Source organism: Aotus nancymaae, unplaced genomic scaffold (assembly GCF_030222135.1).
Source record: "Aotus nancymaae isolate 86718 unplaced genomic scaffold, 86718_ANA_hifiasm-v0.15.2.pri h1tg000016l, whole genome shotgun sequence".
Taxonomy (NCBI): domain Eukaryota; kingdom Metazoa; phylum Chordata; class Mammalia; order Primates; family Aotidae; genus Aotus; species Aotus nancymaae.
The window spans coordinates 57,874,983-57,888,932 of NW_026988428.1; the positions used below are offsets into that span (position 1 = coordinate 57,874,983).

The 13,950-nt window shown below is 36.9% G+C and overlaps 1 protein-coding gene across 2 annotated transcripts in view; it reads right to left on the reverse strand.

The window, feature by feature from the left end:
• The window catches only part of ITPR2 (inositol 1,4,5-trisphosphate receptor type 2), a 508,028-nt gene that overhangs the window by 156,972 nt on the left and 337,106 nt on the right, over positions 1-13,950 (reverse strand). For both annotated transcript variants that reach the window (XM_012457176.2, XM_064377368.1), the window contains exons 38-39: positions 4,604-4,712; positions 3,272-3,459 (exon numbers count right to left, since the gene is read on the reverse strand). In XM_012457176.2, the coding sequence (XP_012312599.2) occupies positions 3,272-3,459; positions 4,604-4,712 (297 nt within the window). The remainder of the gene's footprint in view (positions 1-3,271; positions 3,460-4,603; positions 4,713-13,950) is intronic.

Sequence of the window (13,950 nt, forward strand, 5' to 3'; positions counted from 1 at the left end):
GGAGGCCAAGGCAGGTGGACCACCTGAGGTCAGGAGTTGGAAACCAGCCTGGCTAACAGGATGAAACCCCATCTCTACTAAAAATCCTAAAAATTAGCCATGTGTGGTGGCGGGCGCCTGTAATCCCAGCTACTTAGGATGCTGAGGCAAGAGAATCACTTGAACCCAGGAGGCAGAGGTTGCAGTGAGCTGAGATCGCGCCATGGCACTCCAGCCTGGGCAACAAAAGTGAAACTCTGTCTCAAAAAAAAAAAAAAAAAAAAAAAAAGGCAGAAATGTCACTGAAGATGTCCACAGGTTATAACAGGGGCACATAGTAAGCAGTAATCAATTCTACCCAATGAGATTTGGAACCTAAAATGGTTTCTAGGAGAAGTGCATTGAGTTGAATCCTCAAAAAGGGGAAAGCAGCATGAGAAATAACACAACACATTTGAGTAATGACAAAGAGCTAAGTGTAGCTGATGCACAAGAGAAAGGATGGAGAAGTCAAGAAGTGGAAGAAGGGAAAGTTGGAAAATTTGAAGAGATTAAATCATGAAGGATCTTATAGACTATAGCAGGGAGTTTGTCTGTATAAGGCAGGTGACAGATTTTAAGCAGAGGAATAGCATGTTTTTGGAAAGGCGTCTTTGAAGGCAACATGGGAGAATGATTGGGAGAAGGGCAAAACTGGAAGCAGGGACAGTTCTTGGAAGACTACTTGCCACTGTCCAGGAAAAGATAAGAAGGATCTGTATGAGAGCTGGCAAAGCAGAGATTGAACTATAGAGTATGGATATGAGGGATATTAAGGGGGCAGAATCACAGAAGTTGGTCGTCAGTGGAATGTTCAGGAATAGGGTAAGTAAGGGTGGATAAGTTAAGGTCAAGGCTGACTATAATTTTCTGTCAGGTAACTGGGTAGGTGGAGTGCCAGTCACTGAGAGAGGAAATGGCAAAATGAGCAGTGGGTGAATGCAGAACAACAGTGGATTCCATGTAAGACATGTTGAGTTTAAGCCACTTTTACACATCCCACTAAATATTCTAGAAGACAGTTGGATACAGAGTTTAGAATGTCCGTGAGTTCAGAAGCATCTAAACACAGTGAACTGTTAAAGGTGTGGAAATGAATGAGGTCAGGCTGGGGAACAAACAGAGTGAGAAGAAAGAGTCCAAAGAAACTTGGTAGATGTCAGGATTCAACAGTTAAGCAGAGGAAGAACCTTTGCAGAAGACTAAGAAGAAATGGTAGGAGGTGGGAAGACAAGCTGGAGAGGGTGGTGTCCCAAGACCTAGGCAGAAAAGGTTTTGAGAAGAAAGAAAAAGTCGCTAGTGGCAAATGCCACAGAAAATCATGTAAAGAAGGACTGAAACATATTTTGGTTGTGAAGAGATCTAGGGAAACAACTTGCCAGGAATTTATAAGTAGAACATGCAGTTTCTGATGGGAGCTGGCTTATTCCCCAGCAATATGAGGATACAAGTAAGCGAAAGATGAAGGATGATCTCATCTGGTGACCATTAGTGGCCTAGAAACAGAAATCTAGAAAATGCTGTAATCCTAAGGATTTTTTCTAGAGATGCAACCTCCACCACCAAAAAAAAAGAAAAAAAATCCTTCACTGCTATCCACTGAACAAGCCTCTATCTAATGTTATGTGGTTGCCTGGACTTTCTCTATAAAGTCCCAGTTGACAGAACTTCCTGGTTTAAGTCTGAATAGTATTCTATCATGTTTATATACCACATTTTTAAAACCACTCATCCATTGATAAGTGAAATAAGCCAGGCACACAGAAACAAATGCCACATATCACTTAAATGTGGAATCTAAAAATGTTGAAGTCATAGAAGTAGACAGTAGAATATTGGTCAAAGAGTTCAGTTTCAGCTAAACAGGAGGAGTAAGTTCTGGCATTCTACTGCACAGCAAGGTGATGATACTTAATAATAATAATATGTTATATATTTCAAAACAGCCGAAAGACTTTTATATGTTCCCACTACAAGCAAATGATAAATATTTCAGGTGATGAATATGGTAGTTATCTTGAATTGATCGTTATGCAATGTATAAATACATCAAAGCATCAATTGTACACCATAAATAAACACAAAGATTATTTGTCAATTAAAAATTAAATTTTTAAAAAGTCCCAACTGAACACCTGGTCAGAAAAGATAATTTCCAAGAAAATCTACTCAACTTCTTCCATCACCTCCTTCTTCAACTTTCCTCAGAGGAAATCTGTGCTGCAGCTACAGCATCATGAGAATTTTAAACACTTTCTTTTCTCAACGCAGTATTAATGATTTAGGGTTGTTTTTGTCACCCCATGCCACTTGCTGCTCGTGAGGCCTTTATTCCTAAAGCCACTGTGACTGGATGTGTTATATGGTAATATTCCCATTGTTCAATGGATTTGATGGTTAAATGAAGCACAATATCCCAGTTTCAAATTAGACATGGCTTCTGCTGGCCATGAGTCAAGAAAATGGCTTTTGGAATTTCTAACTATACACTTAGTTGTAAGTAGATAGTTTTCTTTACTGACCAAGGCAAACCTAGAAAGAGCAGGCTACCTAGCAGCAAAACAGACAGCTATATAGGAGAAATAAATTCCTGTGTTCTAATCCTCGGTAGGGGGTCATATTAACAACTTATTGTATATTTTCAAATAGCTAGAAAAGTGAATTTTGAGTGTTCCCAACACAAAGAAATGATAAACATTTGAGGTGAAGGATGTGTTAATTACCCTGATTTGATCATTACATATTGTATACATATATCAAAATATCACACTGTACCCTATAAATATGTACAATTATTATTATTTAACCATAATAACAAAAGAAAAAGAAAGACTGGAGGGCAATGTCTGTCATCTGAGAACACTCCCCAGCTCTCAGACTCACACAGCATGTTTTACTTTTGAGTATAGTCAAGCCTATGGGCAACTTGGCTGAAGTTTCAAAAGAAAATATATGCCTTCTGGAAATAGTGGCCTAATATGTGCAGGTGAGCATATTGCTGACTGTTGCGGTATTCCTGGAATAATGTCAGAAGGATGTTTCAGAGGAATGTTCTGCTTGATTGAATAAATTGTGAAGCTGTGTAGTTTCTATAGCAAATCGAATACATTTATAAGGAAAGTGTGATACATGGATTTTTTTTTAGATAGTAATAAGAGCTAAAAGAAACACATTACTTTTACTTGCTTTCTGTGACAAGTAAACAAGAAATACCAATAATAAATTGTAATGCCTATTATTGATGAACAAGTACCTGTGTTTGTGTGTTTCCTCCTTCAAGCAAGGCAATGCCGAGGAAAATGCCTTCTGAAAAAATTCTGTCATTTTTGGTGTTCACTATAACATCGATGACAAGTTCCGACGCACCTTCTTTATCCAGCAGACACTGAATGTCTGACATTGATATCCCCATCTTATCTGAATCTTGTCCAGAGAAGCTTCCTGTGATTAGGAAAAATAAATAAATAAACTTTAATTGTAGACATTATTAGCATGTAAGGTTTTCAAATTCTTAAACCATAAAAGTCTTAATCTTGAGATTTTTCCCTACAAAGTTAAATATAACTGAAGCTTGAGGCTGGGCATATTGGCTCACACCTATAATCCCAGCACTTTGGGAAGCCAAGGCGGGTGTGGATCACTTGAGGTCAGGAGTTTGAGACCAGCCTGGCCAACAGGGTGAAACTCCAATTCTAAGAAAAATACAAAAACTAGCCGGGCGTGGTGGTGCATGACTGTAATCCCAGCTACTTGGGAGACTGAGGCAGGAAAATTGCTTGAACCTGGGAGGCAGAAGTTGCAGTGAGTCAAGATTGTACCACTGCACTCCAGCCTGGGTGACAGAATGAGACTCTGTCACACACACACAAAAAAAAATGCTTGAGTTTAAAAATATCAATGTTTGTAAAAATAGAACACTATATTAAATGTTTGACATGTGATTAAATGTTTTTCTTAAAAATAGAAAAAGAAAACTAGCTTTATTTTGTCCTTAATTTATATATTAACAGATTATAACTTAGTTTAACTATTTTTCCAAAGTCAAAAAGCAAAATCAAGTCTGATGTTCAAATCTGTTGTTTTATGAGCCCAAATTGTATGAAAGGTTTTTTTTTCTTTTTCTTTTTTTCTTTTTTTGTTTGAGACGGTCTCACTCTGTCACCCAGGCTGGAGTGCAATGGCACAATCTTGGATCACTGCAATCTCCACTTCCTGGGTTTAAGTGATTCTCTTGCCTCAGCCTCCCAAGTAGCTGGAACTACAGGCATGTGCCCCCACACTTGACTAATTTCTTCTTTTTCTTTTTCTTTTTTTGTATTTTTAGTAGATACGAGGTTTCACTGTGTTAGGCAGGATGGTCTTGATCTCCTGACCTTGTGATCCACTATCCGCCTGCCTCAGCCTCCCAAAGTGCTGAGATTACAGACATGAGCCACCGCTCCTGGCCTATATGAAAGTTTTTAATAGTGATTTTTAAATGACTCTTTTCTATCTCTTCCATTTAAGTAAAATACTAGAGTAACACTGACATGAAGATATGTCATGAGAATCCTAAAATAAGAAAAAAAAAAATGACAGGACTTACCTCCCACCTGTGCAGTTTTTGAGTAGGCTCCTGACAGGTGTCCATTCATACCAACAATATAATCACCTTTAAAGTATCGATTCAGAAGTATCTTTCTTAATGTGTTACCCTAATAAGAAGGATAACAAAGAGTTATTGTTTCCTTTTCTAATAAAAGTGAAAAATGTCAGTATGTTAAATGCCTTAAATGCATTTTGTGAATGATGTTGAGGCATGGAAAAATTAACTTCATACCAGATATTATTTTCTAAGGCAAAAATTTAGTAATGCATTCCAATAAAATAATAATTTTTCTTCTCATAATAAATAAAGAGGGTGGAAGCAGCTTTTTGGAGGTGATGAACAGGTTTATGGCATATATTGTAGTGATGGTTTCACAGTGTATACTTATCTCCAGACTCATCAAGTTGCACACATTAAATACATACGGCTTTTTGTATGTTAATCAATCATAATTCAATAAAGAGTTTTAAAATAATAATACTACCAAAAATAAAAAATAAGAGTACGCTCAATAGAATGTATTAGAAAAATCACAAATGCTATAAATTTAAGATTGCCTCAAAAGTTGAAGTTCCCAGAGTTGGGGAGTAACAGTTGCCTAAAGAAGACTCAGAATAATAAACACCTAAGAACTGGAAAGCAAAGGGCTTAGGTGGAGGAATTTAGTTAAAAGAGCCAGAAAAGAGCTGGGAACAGAGCAGGTGCTCAAAAAATTAAGCTTGATAAAATGGACTAAATTTATTTAAATTCCAAAATGCTTTATTCAGAAGACCATAGGCAAAAGACAGTGTATTCCTCTACAAATTTCATAATTCAAAAATTCCTAAGTCTTCATTTTGTACTGATTACAGGACATTTGTAAAATAATACATTATATAATATAATTGCTTGTATGTACATAAGAAACATGGATAACTCCAAATCTTCTCTTTTATTAGTGTATTATTTTAATTAAAAAAAGTGATTTAAAAGCATTATTTAAGGAATACTTGTTTAAGCTATTTAAATTAACACAACAACTACAGAGGTGCTATTCCCACCTTGCAGGTAAGGAAACTTTGGCCCAAGAGCTTAGGCAATTGGCTGCAGATCACGCAGTTAATAGATGATTGAGCAACACCTGACTCAACTCTTGACTACAAAATCCAGCCATTTCCTCATGCCATGCTGCACCCAACCTTCATGCTGTGACATGCAGTTCTCATAACTCCTTCACTTTCTCATATTTTAGTTATCCTCTCTCAAGTTCTTGAGGTATTCTCCTCAGTTCTTCTGTTGTGCTCCTCTCTTGGCTGGCAATTTCATCTGATCCTTAGTTGCACAATCACTTCTGCTGGTCTGCCTGCCGGATGGGTTTCCTTCAGCCTGGACCTTGCTTTCCTAACCTTCTCATTCTGTTTCCGCTTATATTTCCTTACCTGTGTCTTGAGGTTCCACCGGCACCTCAAACTCAATTTTCAAAACAGAATATTCCTTCTCTTTCAAATGTTTTCCTCTTAATTTTAATTTCATTTAAGAAGATCACATCCATTCTGGTCATGGAAGCTCCAAATTTAAGGGATCACCTACTATCCCACCCCAACTTGACAATGATTTGAAACGGCAAATAACATGAAATCCTACCTATTCTATCTTTTCAGTTGTAGTTTCCAATGGTGTTTTCCTAATTATATTTTAACCAAATTGAACTATATGATCATTTCTCAACCAAAGCCTTCTATGTCTTTCCTTTACTCATATTCTATTCATCGCCTGAAATGATCTTCTTTCATCTTACTCATGAACAGGTTCTATCTTCCCTCTTCATTCTACAAATATTCATTAGGTACCAATTGTTTTAGGCATCATCCTACGTCAATAAGATATGACCCTCCCCTCAAAGAGTTTACAATGACATGAGCACAATAATATAAACATCCACCAGGTCTTCTGAAAGCCTAAGAGGAAGCAGTTGACTGAGGAGGTTCCACATGGCATAGCCTCTCTACTAACTTATGTGATCATCAGACAGACCTGTATTATACATAGCTAATGCTCAACTAACATGTCCTAAATGTCATAGTGCCAGAATTTTTGAGACAGGGTCTCACTCTGTCACCCAGTCTGGAATGCAGTGGTGCAATCTCGGCTCACTGCAACCTTCACCTCCCTGGTTCAAGCAATTCCCCTGCCTCAGCCTCCTGAGTAGCTGGGATTACAGGCGCATGCCACCACACCCAGCTAATTTTTTTTGTATTTTTAGTAGAGATGGGGTTTCACCATGTTGACCAGACTGGTCTCAAACTCTTGGCCTCAGGCAATCCGCCCACCTCAGCCTCCCAAAGTGCTGGGATTACAGGCATTAGCCACCGCACCCAGCCAGTGCCAAGAATTCTAATAGACACTCAGAATGTCTGGAGTTTGCTTATCCTTATAGCAACTTTTATTGATTGGTACTTAAATTCTTAGAAAACAGACATTTATTACTGCTTCCTATTTCATGTTTTCTTTCTTTAAGACCTTTTCATTATGGGGTATAGGCAAGTAAAGGTGATGACTAGTCTCAACAGAAACAGCGAGGTATAAGATTTTATTCTGCCAAAGAATACAAATCTGGTATCTCCTATTCCTTGTAAAACTTAAGTACAGCACCTAGAAGAAACATAAGAAATGAAAATAGTGCTTACTTTATCTTTTGTTAAAGAGAAAGTCCTCTGAGTTGAATTAATTCCATTTGGCCAAAGAATATTTCTTACAAAAGTAAAGGAAAAACAAAATAAAGCATTTCTTTGGAGTCAATGTCTTTGAGCATTTACTGTGACTCTCATTATAGTAGAAGGAGATGTTATGAAAAATCTTTTAGACCCATAAACTACAGGGTTGAAGTTATAAGTTGGGGAGAAAAATGTGAGGTCATATTAACTGGGGCACTATTTTTTTAAAGGGTAGCTCAGTTTGTTGTACTATTCACGGATCTCACTTCTACAGACCACTCACTCTAACCCTGTAGGAGACAGTTGGCCCACTTCTAATAACCAAAGCTGACAATGTGAAAATCCAGGCCTTTTTGTTGAAATTACACAAGTCAGCATCACTGTCTGAAAGGGAACCTGTTGTGAAGAGGACTGAACCCTTGTGAACTAGCTCCCTTTTTAGTCTCTGCAAGAATCTTTTATTTATTGCTATTACTATCATTATGTAGAGATAGGGTCTTGCTATGTTGCCAAGGCTGGAGTACAGTGGCACATTCATAGCTCACTGCAACTGCACACTCCTGGCCTCAAGCAATCCTCTCACCTTGGCCTCCCAAAGCTTTGGGATTACAGACATGAACCACTGCACTTGGCCCTGAAAGAGTCTTTAATTACACCTTTTTATCATACTACTGTAAGAACACAACCAAGAGATAAACAAATTTTTTTTAAGAAGAAATAGAAAACTTTTTTACCATTTACTTTTTAAAATGCCCTTTATGCTGCTAGAATAATAAAACTATTTAAAACCAATCAAAGAGTAGAATTATGTAACACCAAATCAAAAATAAGCATCATATTTGTGATTATTTTTAAATCCCCTTCAGCAGATAAAATCACAGGTGCCTATCAGATTCACAGACATCAAAATCAAATGAGCAACATTCTCCTGATTCAATTATAGCCCATTGGAAGCATCTATTTCCTCACTATGTAATATTCAGAATGCCACAGAAAAAGGCAGGGGTTTCTTATTTTCTCTGTTCTCAACTCTGAAGCCACACTGCCTGGATTCAAATCCCTTCTATGCCATATACTAACTGGGGATCTTAAACAAGTTACTTCATCACTCTGGGCCTCAGTCCCTCAATTGTCAAGTGAAATTGTTAATTATCTACTCTCAGAGGATTTTTGTGATAATTAAATAGTTAAAATTTACTGAAAGTACTTGGAACAGTTCCCAGCAAATAGTAAGTGCTACATACATTGTACATTGTTGATATTATCCCTGCTCGTATTAATATTATCCAGATCATGGGAACAGGCTACAACTTGCAAAGTGCTTTTTCAGACACTTTCTCATCTAATACCAAGCCTTTCCACAAAAGTAAAATAAATTGCCAGCATATTAAGAAAATGACAAAAATAATAAATGATAAACTGCCACCAAAATCCTAGCTTTTTAACTATTCATCAGTCCTTAGAATTATATACTTATTAGGTAACATGGCAAAGTCACCCTAAAGCATGAATATACTTCATGATATAAAATGTACCCTTACAACTTCAACTAAAGTTGGAACACCTATCTTGCTTCAAACTTCAGTTTTGTGTTAAGACAAACTCTAGTGCTAAAAATGATTGATGAATAGGGTACCAACAGAACAAGATTCTGCTATGTCTTAGTGATCTTCATTTAAGAATAAAAAAATTCAGGTATTGCTATATCACAAGTTCAGCAGAAACTGACTTCACTTGTCAACTATCAAGTTCTGACTAAAGGAGTAAGAGACAAGGACTGTGTCCCAGTTTGCTTTGGAGCATTCTTGATAGTTTGCACTCTCTGTACAGTGGTGGTAGCTTAAATGTGAGTCATTTCTCCAAATTACTTTAATTCAAAAGACACTGTAAAACATTGTCAGAAATTCTGGTGCCAGGGTTACAAATAATTGTCTCAGAGCTATAATTGCCATGGCAGAAATTAGGGATGAACTAAAAGCACATTAGGCCATTGTGAAAAGAATTTCACCACAGTTGAGAAGTCTGACTTCTGTGCTGGTTCTTCAAACCCAAAATGCATTCCTGATGTGCCTCCTGTGGGAGGTCTCTCTGCTGTGTGAGGACAAGCAAGGAATGTCCTTTACAGCCTTTTCAGTATCAGAGTCAATTCCAGGCCACAAGACACTACTTTTAGCCAATGTCTTCATGTGAACACATCCCAGATGTGCTAAATGTAATGTAGCCAAGATAACTAACAACCACCTTCTGAAATTACAACAAAATATCTCCATAAAAAGACATCTTTTGTGGCCAGAGAAGTCATGCTGACGGTTTGTGAATATCTGGGAGGATTGGGTTTTTCCTGCCCACTCCCTATTATGCCAAGTCCAATGCATCAAAAATCAAAAAGCTCAGAAATCACTGCTTTTCATGGATAGGAAGGATAAAGAACTTAAATTTTGTTTTGTTTTTGAGGAAACACAAGTCCATTTGCCTTAATGGGGGGTTAACAGCCTTAGGAGTGAAGAGTTCAAGGATATGTGATATTTGAGGTACAGATACCCACATTCATTTCCATCCCCTTAGAAAAACAATTTACTAAGGTAGTATTTTTTCTATTATGTAAAATATAATCAAGACATCCCGAAAAAATGACAACCAGCATGCTAGAAAACTAAGTCCTCAACCAGAAATTCAAAAGGTAATGAAAACTGCAAACTAAAGATGCCCAATTTAAGACTTACCCTCAAACATTTATGATTAGCTGAGACAAGACCTATACGGAGGTGATGATATGTACCTGTTAGTCTCCCCATCGTCCCGTTTTAACATTAAACTTGGTATTAGCATAATCAGTGTTTCTGTAATCTTTTGGTTTAGTAACAATATATCTGATTAGGTATTTTTCCTCATTTTAATTCCCAGGGATAAAAAGGTACATTTCTCATTTCAATACATTATTATAACAACTGTATCTTTGTGGAGTGACATTTTGTCCATCATTATAATCACCTATATTTTCAGAAAACTACTTCGGGAAAATATGGTCAATCTCCTATAATCTAGCTGTCCAATCATTTGAACGTCTTAGTCTCTCTGTCCAAGAAGTTTATGTCAATTTCTCTTCCTGATGCCTTTGCCTAGCTTTCTTAAGACAGGAAACCCAAATTTCAATAGGAGTAGTTACATGCACTTAGAAGATGCTATTCATCAACACAATGATACACTTGTTACACTCTTGAAAAATATACAATGTCTCAATGATTTTAGTAAAGAGTCTTATGAAAAAAAACAAGACTGTGGAAAATGTTAGAACCAAATATCCATTCACCATAATGACAACCTAATTCCAAATTTATTCTTTCCTTGCTTTTATTAATTGTAAAGACATTTGTTATATTTCTACCATGTGTCAGGAATTACAAAAGTGGATGCAAAAGTAATTCTGCAGCATATGCTGAAAGAATTTTCAGATATGTAGAGTTGAGACATATGGCACTGTTTTCCAGTATAAATAATCCTCACCAGACCATTTGACTTCATTGGTGAAATTCAAATGTTTAAACAGTAAATGATGAGGTTTAAATATTTGATAATGATGCTGAATGTAAGAGTGACTTCAATAACCACTCTGAGTTTATCAACTATCCTAGCCTCAAGACAAACATGGTTGCTGAGAAGGTTTTGTTATGAGATGATTCTATACTCCACAGACAGTGAGGAATAAAGAAAACTGCATTTGTTTTCTTTGGGAGACTAATTAAAACCTCCCAGTATTTGAATTCCAGGAACTACACTGACTAACATCAAACTCAACAGACCCTTCTACCTCAACCATTTTAAATACAGGGTTTGCTGAAATTCAGAGTTTGAAAACTTATACAACCTCTCACCAATAGGACTTGAGAATGGATTTTACTGCTTGTAATTGTTTGGTTTTCTGAATAAGCAGTCTTTTGACTTTCAGAACAAAACTGAGAGGAGGGTGAGTAAGCAAGAAATAGCAGACAAGCTTTAGATATCATCTCCTTATTGAATGACTGTATTCACATAGCATAAATCAGTGCCTCATAAAATCACACTCAAAGGACAGTGGCACACAATTATTGAAGTGAAGCCCATAATCCCCCCGGTATACAGTACAAAAACCTACTAGAGTACTATTTGCTGCTGAAAAGAATGGAATCAGTGCTGCCAGTGCAGGCGTATGTACACACACCAAAAGACTGGGGAAAATGGAATGTCAAGAGGTAATTTCAAAGCTTCTGCAAAGACTATGTTGCTAGGGGGTGGTATGGAAAATTGTGTAACTCAGTAATGGACTCAGCCTACAGCACATCCCAGAGAGCACAAGAGGAAACAACAGGAGAGGGAAGGAGATTGAAATAAATGAGAACACTGACACTCATCTGAATAGCAATATGAACATCAGTGGGAGAAAGGTCTTCTACCTGGACAACGAGGAAAGTAGTATCTAGTTTGCTGTTTTAAAGAGCTACCCCAGATTCTGTGACATCTGTTATATTTCTACAATCATTTAGTGAAGACAGGCACAACTTTGGAACGTGGTGTCACAGGAGGTAAGGAACAATACATACAGGGACATATCACCAGCACTATCCTACCCTATATTGGCCTTCCTGTTTCTATGGAATTTCTTGCATTCTCAACAGTAGTGCAGTCCTTGATCTTCAAGCTGAGACCTCCTGATCTACGAACAAGAAAATGTGGCTCACAGGGCAGTGAGAGGAGTGCATGGCTCTGAAGAGCTGGCAAGGAAACAGTGTGGAGAAGACTGCATCCCACCAACACACACACACACACACACACACACAGACACACACACACACACACACACAAAGTGAAAGACAAAGATCTCATTATTTTTCCCAAAAATACTAGAATTAAATTATTCTTAGAGGAATAAAACTAGTACAGGCATTAATGCAATGCAGTATTTGACAAAGTATATATGAAGCCAAATTTTAATGAACTCAGAATACATTTAGAAGTTCCTCAGATAAAACAGTCTATGGAATCTACGATAGAGAGAAGTTGTACATGACACAACTTCAAAGGGAAGCCTTGAGAATTAAATGAGATAATATCTACACACAGTTTAATACATAAGAAGTTCAGCTTATGAATGCTCCCTGCATTGGCAGTGATAACACACGTTAGCAGACCTTAGTGGAAATGATGTCTCAGAAAGTAATGTGATTGGTTTGAGTCTGGGTTCTTCCACTTATTGGCTTTATGATCTAAAGAATTTTACTTAACCGCCCCAAGGCTCAGTTTCCCCATCTATGGATAATAATATTTATACTGCAAGGCTCTTTAAGGAGTAAGGAAATTAAATATGAAAAGCTTTATGTTCTTAACCCATCACAAGTGCTAAACAACTACTGTAATATTTTATTTTATATTTAAAGGAAAGTATGAATAAGTTTCACTCTGGGGAAGATTTGCACAATTGATGACATAAAAAGGATATTACAATGCCCAGTGCCACGAGACAGCCATGGCTTTCACAGTTGACATAAATATCCACTTCCAACCTTCTATAATTTTTCAAGAGAAGGCAAATCAAATGAAAAACAGCATTCGTTTTGTGAAAGATTACTTTGAAGCCAATTTCATCAGTATGCTATAATTTCTTAAAAATAACACTTAATTGTGGATAGGTTTCAACCCACCCTTACTACATGTATAAAGCAGAATTCTTCCAAAGATAATTTAGACAGACTTTTCTTGAAGTAGTGTTATAAGGAAAACCAACATTCCATGTTCTATGAGGAAAGAGTGATTTTGCCTCCTATTGGGTTTTAGCACAAGAAATATATTAAGTATATTTATAAAGTTATTATCATACAACAATTGTTCATTAGAGGAAAGGCTATGTTTCCTAATACATGTACATGTATCTCTCCATATCCACAGGGTACCCCTCTAAGTCATTTTTCACTTAACATTCAGAGGCTTGCAAAACAACAGATGACCGCTATTCAGAATACATGAATATACAAAGAGTGTTTATAATCGATTAGGATGTTGTAGAAAAGTTGACAGAAGAACTGAACTGGCATTTCATATAAGAAACACATATGGCCAATAAACATGAAAAAATGCTTACCTTCATTGGTAATCAAAGAAATGCTGATCTCAAATAAATTGACAAAAATTAAGAAGTCTTACAAAACCAAGTGCTAAAAAGGACATGGATCAAGAGAATGTGGGATGAAAATTGGTACAGCCACTGTGGAAAACACATCAGTATATGCTCTCAGCCACCAATTTCACTCCCTGAGGAAATGTGCTCAAGGAGACAAATAGTACCACATCCTAGACATTCAAATCCGCATTGATAGCAATAGCAAAACAAACAATAAGCAAAGCATCACCTGGAATCAACCCAAATAACAAGTGACAGGAAAATAGACAAATAAATTATAGTATATTCCCAAACTGGAATATTAACAGTAGTAAACACAGATTAAATAGAGCCTCACTGTAATACACACCAACCTTGACGAATGGTAAAAATAGAATAATGAGAGAGAAAAAAAGGGAAGTCCTGGAAGACATGCAGTGTTGCATTCAAAAAGTGAACTACCAGTTGCCTCTAGAAGGGGAGGCCAGAACACATAGGTAGACACAAGTTACAGGTAATGT